The sequence below is a fragment of the Equus quagga genome, chromosome 10 (assembly GCF_021613505.1).
Source record: "Equus quagga isolate Etosha38 chromosome 10, UCLA_HA_Equagga_1.0, whole genome shotgun sequence".
Taxonomy (NCBI): Eukaryota; Metazoa; Chordata; class Mammalia; order Perissodactyla; family Equidae; genus Equus; species Equus quagga.
The window spans coordinates 103,642,495-103,654,537 of NC_060276.1; the positions used below are offsets into that span (position 1 = coordinate 103,642,495).

A 12,043-nucleotide genomic window follows, 5' to 3' on the forward strand; every position below is an offset into this window, starting at 1 on the left:
GAGGAGTTGTTGGAACTGGAACAGGAACCCACAGCTGAAGAAGAGGCAAGAGAAAAGAAAACTGCAGGAGAATAAAAAGAACCCCCAAGAAAATTCACAGTGAAGGGTTTAGCAGAAGCTGTTTCAGACCTCAGTAAGCTCCTTAAAAAGTTTGAAAACATGGACCTCAACACCAGAAGGTTTTCATTAATAGAGAGGAATGTTCATGGTGCATTATCTGCTTGCAAGCAAGTCTACGATGAAAAGAAGAAACAAACTAAGCAAATCACCATGGACATATTTCTGAAAAGAGTGACACCTCCTCAGGAAGAGCCTCAGGCAGGTCCTTCAGGAGGTATTCCAGAAGAAAGCATTGTTATCATAGGAGATGACAGCTCCATGCATGTTATTGCCCCTGAAGACTTTCCAGTGGGACAAGATGTGGAAGTGGAAGACAGTGATATTGATGATCCCAACTCTGTGTAGGGCTAGGTTAATGTGTGTGTGTCTTAGTTTTTTTTTTTTTTTTTTTTAAAGATTGGTACCTGAGCTAACTACTGTTGCCAGTCTTCCTTATTTTTTTTTGTTCCTTCTTCTTCTCCCCAAAGCCCCCTAGTACATAGTTGTATACAGTAGTTGTGAGTGCCTCTGGTTGTGCTATGTGGGACACCGCCTGAGCATGGCCTGATGAGCGGTGCCATGTCCACACCCAGGATCTGAACCGGCGAAACCATGGGCTGCCGAAGCGGAGTGTGTGAACTTAACCACTTGGCCACAGGGCTGGCCCCTTTGTCTTAGTTTTTAACAAAAAAGTTTAAAAAGTTAAAAAATTTTTCAAAAGTAGAAAAGAGCTTATAGACTAAGGATATACAAACAATATTTTTGTACAGCTATACAATATGTTTTAAGCTAAGTGTTATTACAGGAGTCAAAAAAATTTTTAAAATTTATAAAGTAAAAAATTTACAGTAAGTTGGGGGTAATTTATTATTGAAGAAAATTTTTTATGAATTTAGTGTAGCCTAAGTGGACAGTGTTTGTAAAGTCTACAGTAGTGTACAGTAATGTCCTAGGCCTTCACATCCACTCACACTCACTCACTCACCCAGAGAAACTTCCAGTCCTGCAAGTTCCATTCATGGTAAGTGCCTTATACAAGTGTACCATTTTTAAAATCTTTTATGCCATATTTTTACTGTACCTTTTCTATGTTTAGGTATGTTTGGATACACAAATACTTACCTTTGTGTTACAATTGCATACAGTAACATGCCCTAGAGGTTTGTAGCCTGGGAGCAATAAGCCATAGTATATAGCCTAGGTGTATAGTAGGCTATACCATGTAGGTTTGTGAAGGTACACTGTATGATGTTCGCACAATGAGGAAATCACCTAATGATACATTTCTCAGAACATATCCCCATTATTAAGTGATGCATGACTGTACTCCTCTCAACAATGGATAGGTCATCCAGACAGAGAATCAATAAGGAAATAGCACATTTGAACAATACTATAGGCCAAATGGACCTAACAGACATATACAGAACATTCTGTCTAACAACAGAATACACATTCTTCTCAAGCGCACACGTAACATTTTCTAAGATAGACCATATGTTAGCCACATAACAAGTCTTAGGAAATTCAAGAAGATTTAAATCATACCAAGTATCTTCTCTGACCACAATGGTATGAAACTAGAAATCAATAACAGGAGGTAAACTGGAAAATTCATGAATACCTGGAAATTAAACATTCTCTTGAACAACCAATGGATCAAAGAAGAAAGTAAAGGAAAAATTAAAAAGTATCTTGAGACAAACACAAATGGAAACATAACATACCAAAACTTATGGGTTGTAGCAAAAGCAGTTAAAGGAGGAATTTCATTGCAATAAATGGCTACATTAATAAACAAGAGGGACCGACCCAGTGGCGCAGCGGTTAAGTTCACACATTCCACTTCTCGGTGGCCCGGGGTTCGCTGGTTCGGATCCTGGGTGCGGACATGGCACTGCTTGGCACACCATGCTGTGGTAGGTGTCCCACATATAAAGTAGAGGAAGATGGGCACAGATGTTAGCTCAGGGCCAGGCTTCCTCAGCAAAAAGAGGAGGATTGGCAGTAGTTAGCTCAGGGCTAGCTAATCTCCCTCAAAAAAAAAATAAAATAAAATAAAATAAACAAGAAAGGTCTCAAACAACATTATGCCTTAATAAACCAGAAAAAGAACTAACTGAGCCCAAAGTTAGCAGAAGAAAGGAGATAATAAAATTAGAGCAGAAATAAATGAAATAGAGAACAGGAAAACAATAGAAAAGATTTTAAAAAGTAAGAGTGATTCTTTGAAAAGATAAAAAATTGACAAAACTTTAGCTAGACTAACCAAGGAAAAAAGAGAGAAGATCCAAATCAACAAAATTACAAATAAAAAAGGAGACATTACAACTGATACCACAGAAATACAAAGCATCATAAGAGGCTTCTATGAACAACTATATGCCAACAAACTGAACAACCTAGAAGGAATGGAAAAATTCTTAGAAACCTACAACCTACTAAGAATGAATCAGGAAGAAATAGAAAGTCTGAATAGACTAATTACTAGTGAGGAGATTGAATCAGTAATCAAAAATCTCCCAGTGAATAAAAGCCCAGGACCAGATGGCTTCAGTGGTGAATTTTACCAAACATTTAAAGAAGAATTGATGCCAATCCTTCTCAAACTCTTCCGAAAAAATTGAGGAGGAGAGAACACTCTCAGACTCATTTTATGAAGCAAGCATTACCCTGATCCCAAAGCCAGAAAAGGACACTATCAGAAAAGAAAACTACAGGCCAATATCCCTGATGAATATAGACACAAAAATTCTCAATAAAATACTAGTAAACGAAATTCAGAAGCACATTAAAAAGATCATTCACCATGATCAATGGGATTTATCCCTGGGATGCAAGGATGTGTCAACATATACAAATCAATCAATGTGATACATCACATTAATAGAATGAAAGAAAAAACTCATAGGGTCATCTCAATAGATACAGAAAAAGTCTTTGACAAAATTCAACATCCATTTATGATAAAACTCTTAACAAGCAGGTATAGAGGGAACATACTTCAGCATAATAAAGGCCATATATTGCAAGCCCACAGCTAACATACTCAATGGTGAAAGGTTGAAAGCTTTTCCTCTAAGATCAAGATCAAGAACAAGATAAGGGTGCCCACTCTCTCCACTCCTATTCAAATTCTATTTGAAGTATTACTATTGAATTCTATTACTAGAAGTCCTAGCCTAGAGCAACCAGGCAAGACTAAATAAAAGGCATCAGAATTGGAAAGTAAGAAGTAAAATTGTATCTGTTTGCAGATGACATGATTTTATATATAGAAAATTCTAAAAACTCTGCCAAAAAAACTGTTAGATCTAATCTATGAATTCAGAAAAGTTGAAGGATACAAAATTAACATACAAAATCAGTAGCATTTCTATGTACTAATAATAAATTATCTGAAAAGGAAATAAAATGATCCAATTTATGATAGCATCAAAAATAATAAAATATCTAAGAATAAATTTAACCAAGGAAGTGAAAGATCCTCTACACTGCAAACTATAAGACATTGATGAAAGAAATTGAAGAAGACACAAATAACTGGAAAGATATCCTGTGTTCATGGATTAGAAGAATTAATATTGTTAAAATGTCCATACTACCCAAAGCCATCTATAAATTCAATGCAATCCCTATCAAGATTCCAATGGCATTTTTTTACAGATATACCAAAAACAATCCTAAAATTTACATGGAACCACAAAAGACCCCAAATAGCCAAAGCAATCCTGAGAAAGAACAAAGCGGGAGGCATCACATTTCCTGATTTTAAGCTGTATTATAAAGCTATAGTAATCAAAACAGTATGGTACTGGCATAAAAACAGACACATAGACCAACGGAACGGAATTAAGAGCCCAGAAATAAACCCACACAAGGGAACCAAGAATACTCAATGGAGAAAAGATCTTTTCAATAAATGATGCTGGGAAAATTGGATATTCACATGTAAAGGAATGAAACTAGACCACTATCTTACACCACTCACAAAAATTAACTCAAAATGGATTAAAGACTTCAATCTAAGACCAGAAACCATAAAACTCCCAGAAGAAAACATAGGAGAAAAGCTCCTTGACATAGGTCTTGGCAATGAGTTTTTGGATATGACACTAAAAGCACAAGCAACAAGAGCAAAAACAAGTGGGACTGTGTCAAACTAAAAAGCTGCTGCATAGCAAAAGAAACTATCCACAAAATGAAAAGACAACCTACAGAATGGGAAAAATATTTGCAAAACACATATCTGATAAGGGGCAATATCCACAATATACAAAGAACTCATACAATTCAATAGCAAAAAGACAACCCAATTTAAAAATGGGCAAAGGACCCTAATAGACATTTTTCCAAAGAAGATACACAAACGGCCAACAGGTATATGAAAAAATGCTCAACGTCACTAATCAATAGGGAAATACCAATCAAAACCACAATGAGCTATCCCCTCATGCCTGTTACAATGGCTAGCATCAAAAATATGAGAAATAATAACTGCTGGTGAGGATGTGGAGCAAAGGGAACCCTTGTGCGTTATTGGTGGGATTGTAAATTGGTACAGCCATATGGAAAACAGTATGGAGAGTCCTCAAAAAATTAAAAATAGTACTACCATATGATCCAGCAATTTCACTTCTGGAAATACATCCAAAGGAAATGAAAACTCACAGAGATATCTGCACCCCCATGTTCACAGCAGCATTATTTAAATAGGTAAGACATAGAAACAACCTAAGTGTCCATCAATGGATGAAGAGATAAAGAAAATGTGGTCTATACATACAACTGAATATTATTCAGCCATAAAAAAGGAGGAAATCCTGCCATTTGCAACAACATAGATGGATCTTGAGAGCATGATGCTAAGTGAAGTAAGTCAGACACAGAAGACAAATACTGTATGATCTCACATGTGGAATCTTAAAGGAAAAAAACAACTCATGGAAAAAGAGATCAGATTTGTGGTTACCAGAGGCAGGGGGTTTGGGGGGATTGGGTGAAGGTGATCAAAAGGTACAAATTTCCAGTTACAAGATAAGTAAGTATAGGGATGTGATGAACAGCATGGTGACTATAGCTAACACTGCGGCGTGGTATATATGAGAGTTGTTAAGACAGTAGATCCTAAGAGTTCCCATCACAAGGAAAGGAAAATTTTATATCTATATGAGATCATGACGTTAAATTATTGTGGTAATTATTTCATGATATGTAAGTCAAATTATTATGCTGTACACCTTAAACTTACACAGTACTGTATGTCAATTATATGTCAATAAAACTGGAAAAAAATTTTTAAAGTTGGGAAGAAAAAATCTTTAGCAATCTGATATATAAAAAGGTATCTCACTTTATCATTTTGCATTTGTTTGATTTCTAGTGATGCTGAACATTTTTTATAGTCTTCTATAAGTCTGTGAATTGCCAGTACATGCCATATGCTCATTTTTCTATGAAGGTTTTTACCTTCCTTTTGATTTGTAAGCTCTGTTTATGTACTAAGACCCATAATTTGTAGTTAAATGTTGCAAAGATTTCCCCCTATTTTTCCTTTGCTTTTTACCTTATTTCATGGTGGGTTTTTTTGAGATACAGAAGTTTAAAATTTTTATGTAGCCAAACATCCTCTCTTCCTTTATGGTTTCTCTCTTTGCTTTTATGCTCACAGCCAAAGATATTTCTAAAACACAAATCTGATCATACTCATCCCTTAAAATCTTCCAGGGGCTCTTGGGGAAAAAATCTGGCCTCCTTCTGGTGCTTAGCCCCAGGCTCCTGTCACCCAATAGGCACTCAGGCTTCTAGTTCCGCCAAGGGATTGTACCGAATATCCTCTACTTGGAAAGAGAGCCCTCCACCAGCCCCACAGCCTCACTCTCCACCTCGACCCCTCTTCCCATGCATCACTGAAGCCCCAGCTTGGACATGACCACCTCCTGTACAGCAGCTGGTCCCCAGGGGGCTCAGTAGTTGTCTGTAAAATGAACTCAAACGACAAGCAAAGTCCAAAATGGCTAAGAGGAGAATTGGCTCTCAGGGCCGGTTTAGGATCAAAAGATTGGACCAAACTGCTAGGGTCTGAGGCTCAGCGATGAGCAATGGAGAGAAACAAGGGTAGAGAGCCCAGGCGGCATGGGCAGGGTGCTCAGAAGTGGGTGGAACTGAGTGTGTGGGGGCCGAACTGCAGGCAAAGAGCAGAAGGTCAAATCGTTGGCCGCACCAGGATGCCTGGGGCGCAGGGGCTCGGGGCCAGGACTGGGCTTTCCAGAAGGCTGAAGAACAGCATCAGGGAAGGGCTCAATTCTGAAAGCACTGGGCAACAGTCACCTGAGGTCCCAAACTGGGAAACCCATGTTACCACTCAAACCTTCTCCACCCCCATAGTCCCTCACACCAGCAAGTGGCATCACCAGCTTTCCAGTTTCACAGGCCAGAAACTGGAGTCACTAGATTCCTCTTCCTCTCACACCCCACATCCCATCTGTCAGCAAGTCCTGTTAGCGCTACCCTCAAAATGTAGCCAGACCCCACACTGCATGGTTTCGTTCAGATGACATTCTGGAAGAGGCAAAACTGTAGGGACAGAAAACGGATCTGTTGCCAGAGGCTGGGGGAGTGGGTGACTACAAAGGGTCCCGAGGGAATTGGGTGGGTGCTGGAACTCTCCTATACTTTGATCATGAGCAGACGGGTCGGTGGGGGAAGGGTCACACGACTAGGCATTTAGCCAAACTCACAGAACTGTGCACTCAAAGGGTGAGTTTTAAGTAAATTATACCTTAATAAAAACTATGGGAAAAATATACTGTGATTCCAACCAGTTCTCACCATCCTCACGGCCACCACCCTGGCCCAGAGCACCATCATCCTCTTGGATTCTTATCACAGTTGGCTCTTATCTGTTCACCTGGCTCCTGTTCCGCTGTAGTCTGTTCCCAGCACAGCGGCCAGAGTCGTCCTTTTAAAACAAAAGTCAGTTCGTCACTCTTGTGCTCAGAACTCCAGAGGTAAAGGAACTCTCCAGAGGTTTCTCTTCTCAGAGTAAAGCCCAAAGTTCTCACATGGCCACCAAGAGCCTACTCTGTCACTCCTCTGGTGACCTCCTCCTAATTGCCACCCCCAGGTGACTCTGCTCCAGCCACCACGGCCTCCTCACTCCTCCTCAGACGCACCGTGTGCTCCCTTCTTGGGGTTCTCTGTCTGGAATGCGCTTCCCCCTGATTTCCATTCACATGGTCCTTCCCTCGTCTCTTTCGGGGCTTCTCCATGAGGCCTTCCCTGGGCACCCTATTTACAACTGCAGCCCGGCTGCCCCCACACCCTTTGCTATCCTCTCTAGTTTTATTTTTCTCACAGACCATAGTTCCACGTATTTTGTTCATTTTGTTCCTTGTGTGATTCCTCCTCACATCCATGAGGACAGGGCTTTTGGTTTTATTTCCTGCTACCCTTCCAGTACCTAGGACATTAGCGTTTGCCTGGCAAATCACAGACAGGTAAATTTGTAGGTGGAGGGAAAGAAGACAGGAAGGAAAGCGCCCTGAGAACCAGCAGCGATGGGAATCTTATGTGTCAGCATCTCACTGACCTCGAATTTCACTCAGCTCCTCCCCAGAGACAGTCTTGGACAACACGGACTGTGGTACGAGTCTGTGTCTGTGGGCACAGGTGTTTCAGGGTAGCGGCTCTCCTTCCTGCCTTTCCCCTTTGTTTTGCCGCCCCTCAGACGGCTCCCTTAACCGACACCTTCTCTCAACTTTCTCTCTAGAAACAGATGTTCCAGGAGAGGAGTAGCCGGATGCTGCAGGCCTTGTCCCCGAAGCAGAGCCCCGTGAGCAGCCCTACCCGGAGCCGGTCCCCTTCCCGTTCCCCGTCGCCCACCTTCTCATGGCTCCCGATCAAAACCTCACCCCCCTCCTCGCCCAAAGCAGCCTCAGCCTCCATCAGCAGCATGAGCGAGGGGGATGAGGATGAGAAGTAAAGGCTGCTGGCAGACGACAAGAGCTACACCACGCAGGCTAGGGAGGAGGGCGGGGACACTGGGGATGCCTGGGTGGTGTTTGCAGGGTAATAGTCACAGGAGCTGTAGCTCGGCAGGGAGACCCTGAGCTCTGCTAAGGGAAGGCCTTGGGACCAGCTCTCCCTCAGTCTCCACTCAGCCCAAGACTTGGGCTCTGCATGGAGGTTTCCAGCCGGACAACCTATACACACCTTAGCATCATCTAGAATCACTCTACTTTAACCTTGCTAAGGAAAGACGCAGAGCACCCCTGGGAGACTTGCACCGAGTGGGGTGTCTTCTGCCTTGGTCCTTACACCCACCCTTACCAAGTACACCACCTGTGGAAGCGGCTGTTCCCTCAACCTGCTACTTCTGGCTCGTAAGGGCCCTGCACGTCGCCTCCTGCCATCCCAGCTCTGCCAGAATAAAGTTGTTTCCAATAGAGGTGGCAAAGTGCTTCTGAAATAGTCGAGTTAAAGACAAATTTCAACTTTCTCAGTTTAGCCACTGAGACCTGATGTTGCAACGCATCAATTCTTTCCGGCTCCAGGAATGTGGCACCTAGATGAAGCCTTGCTTTAGGCCACATATACAAAAGGTCATCTAGTGTGAACCTTAACTTCTTCTTCAAAGGGCAATTTTGTCAAGGAGAACTCCACATAAGGCCTAATGTGCTCCTGGTTGTACTTTTTCATCATTGGTTTGACTTCATTGTTTTCTAGAAATTACCTTAATCTGTGGGAAATGCAACAAAGAAAAATATCCTATATATATATATATATATATATAAAAGAGGAGCTGCTTTCTTTGGCTCCAAGTTTAGTAGATGGTAAATGTCTCTTGAAGCTTCTCCTTAAAGGATGCTTTTATGGAATGGCTTTTCCCATTTCTGACCAGTTAACAGTTTCATAGACCTCAAGTAACAGTTTGATGTACCAAACCACATAGTATACCAATAGGGGGTGCTACCTGCACGTGTCTGTTCTATGTATGCTCCAACGATGCCATCCAGGGTGTATACCATATGCAATATGAATATATATGGTGATGGCATTTTACGATCTCCTCCTCTCCCCTGCCCTCGCCCTAATACCCTGCTGAAATCCTTGGTCTACAGAACTACCTGGTTCCTTGCGACTTGGGCACTTTGTCAAAAGCTCATCCTGGATTCTTGTGGAAATGTCTCGTCCCAACCAGGAAATTGGCATGTTGTTCTCGTGGCCTCACAATAGTTTCGGGTGGAGGGAGGCTCTGGAGAGTTTCACAGAGCACTGTGGGAACCTCAGTCTGATCTCAGCATCTGAATGGTCTAGGCAGTATTGTAGTTATCCTCCGCCCTTGGTTTGATGAATGGGATGAAGACTCTAAGCATTCCTGCTGAGTTGTTTGAAGTTACTTCCCCTAATCGCAGGTCGGGAGAGAGCAGGTGATCAAGGTGCACAGCCACACTCTTGAGTAGGAGGCTTTGCCTGCTGTCCCAGTAAAGCCAGAGACAGAGCTGGGCCTGAATGAGCAGAGGTCCAAACCAGCAACTGTGGGCAGAGCTCAGCATCTTTTGTGACAGAAACACCCCTTTTCAGAGGCCTTGGGACCAGCCTTCTGGGTGACCAGTGGGGCAGCCAGTGAAGGAAGGTGGCATGTCTTTCCCCTTTGTATTGGGGTTGAACTACCTCCCTGCCCACCTGGAGATGAGTAGTGTTTGTTGGGAAGCAAAACCATGAGGCTAAGCTGGCTTAGAACCCCGGTTGTTGCTGGCACTTTCTCCAGAACTCTGTCAGGCCCTCATGCGGGATAGAGAGCTGGTGGGAACATGGCATATGAGAGGAAAACTCCTTTTTATAGTCAAGGCCCAGAGCATTGCTCTGCAGAGAGAGGCAAAGGCCCCATTCTTCCATGGTATCCATTTGGTCTCTCTCTTTCATCACGCACCTAGGGCAAACTAGGCACATATACCTACCATTTCAGTTAGTGACATTTACAGCAGCAAAAGGAGGAGGAGACCAGTGGGCAAGGCAAGGTGGTGAGAACAAGGGAAGAGAAAAGGAAAAGAGAGGTGCCTGGAGAGAGGAAAGGAGGTTAACAAAAACCTGTGCTCTCAACCATTTCAAGACTCACTTTGCAGGGGAAACTCTTGGGAAGGCCTTTTATGCACTTACTCCATGGCCCAGGGCAGATAGATCCACTTTTACCTGAATCCTGCTCTGAGGCAAACAGCGTGGGGTTGATGTATCAGGCTGATTATAAGTTTGCAGGCCTTACACACCATACTGACAGGTGCCACTTATGTGACTCATCAGATTCAGTGCCATCATAGCTGCCAATTATGGGAAGTGACCAATGCCTGGGATATTCCAAGGATGGGCCAAAACAACCCACAAGTGGGTTCTAAACCCAGCCTACTTCCCCCTCCTGACCTCTAACAATACCCCCCACCCACCTAAGGCTACAAAACTACTGAGAGGAGTGGGGAGCATTCTACCACACAACTTTCTCGATGCTTCCTGGCTATCGATTTCTCCCAGCCCCTCCTCCCTCCTAGGAAGAGATGGTGACTCTTTGTGAGGGCCAGCCAGTCAACAGTAATGACCAAGGGTGAGGTAGGATTGGAGAGATGTAGAAAGTATGATGCAAGCTTGGAGAGGTAAGCAGAAATGACAGAAAGCCAGGAAAGACTTCTTTCTGCCCTAGAAAGAGACAGCCAGTAGGGTTGTGGAAGGGGGCAGGTTATGGAGATAGGCAAAATTAGGGCTGAAGGAGGGTGGGAGTGGGAGAGAAATTACTTTCCACTCCCTTTCAAAGTGTCCCTCACCCGCTAACAGGTGAGGAAGGCAGACTGCCTTTCACAGACACCGGGGCTAGCAGGTCCCCATGCGGGATGTGGCTTCCCTGCCCCCAAGCTTCCCCATTTCAGCACTTCTCCATTAGCTGCCACATCCTCCTTCCGGGAGAACCTGAAATCACACATTCACCCTTCCACCAGCTAAAAGCACGGGGGAATTGTAACGTCATAGTCACATTGAATGGCCCGTTTCTGGCAAGCCAGCTCCCGTGTGCCAGGACCTTACCAAGGTAAAGGAAACTAACCTTAAGAGGAAGGATCCTGAGACTGAACTCTGCCTTCTGCCCTGCTCCCGGGGGAAGAGCCACAGCTGTGGGATTGCAAGCTCGCTCCACGCCTTAGGCTGCCGTTACTGTGAGTCCATCCTTTGAGGGAGGGCTAGGAAGAGTATCGATTTGTTTTCTCGCCATCTTCAGGACTGACTAGCACCCAGGCATACCCCGGGGAGACATGTGAGATGGCCTGACAGACTCAGCTGAATCAGATGAGCCTGCACGGAGCAGAGCTGTTCCTGTTCCACAGGCATCCATTCAGCACTGGTGTTGGCCATCAGGTTTTTTAAAAAAGAATAAGCTCATGAGGCATTTGCAACTTCTACTTCTCTCTAGACCTGAGTTTTTTTGTTGTGTCCCTGCAATGTGTCCCGGGACAAAGCCATAAGAAGAGCATACATACTTAAGACGATGCTGTATATACACAACAACAACTTGTCTGGGTTAAAGCACGACCCTGCGCCCAAGCATTTGCTCTGGTGCTGAATACCGCGAACCACCGGAATCAGCCCCCACCTATCCCGCCCCTTCCTGCTCCATACCCACTCCTGCTCCCAAACGGAATACGGCATTCTCAATTTGTTTATAAATAAAGGGATGCAGAGTTGCACTTTTGCTGGTTGTGTTTCTTAAAAGTGTATTGCTGTGTGTTCTATTTATGAGCTCTAGCCCAATGTGGAAAAATAGAGGTGTAGCAGCTGTCCTCTCTCTGCCCAGCTGTGGCCCCAGCACTTCAGAAAGATGGAACTCTGTGCAGTGCAGCATGAGGCAAAATCTTGCCATTGCCAACGGGCCCGCGCTTGACTTAAAAGCTGGTTAGGAATAGAC

The 12,043-nt window shown here is 43.6% G+C and overlaps 1 protein-coding gene across 4 annotated transcripts in view; it reads left to right on the plus strand.

The window, feature by feature from the left end:
* Window positions 1-11,817, plus strand: part of PCYT1B (phosphate cytidylyltransferase 1B, choline) — a 123,772-nt gene extending 111,955 nt beyond the window's left edge. For all 4 annotated transcript variants that reach the window (XM_046674162.1, XM_046674161.1, XM_046674165.1 and 1 more), the window contains one exon: window positions 7,871-11,817. In XM_046674162.1, the coding sequence (XP_046530118.1) occupies window positions 7,871-8,083 (213 nt within the window). In that variant the 3' untranslated portion in view covers window positions 8,084-11,817. The remainder of the gene's footprint in view (window positions 1-7,870) is intronic.
* Window positions 11,818-12,043: the final 226 nt, after the last annotated feature.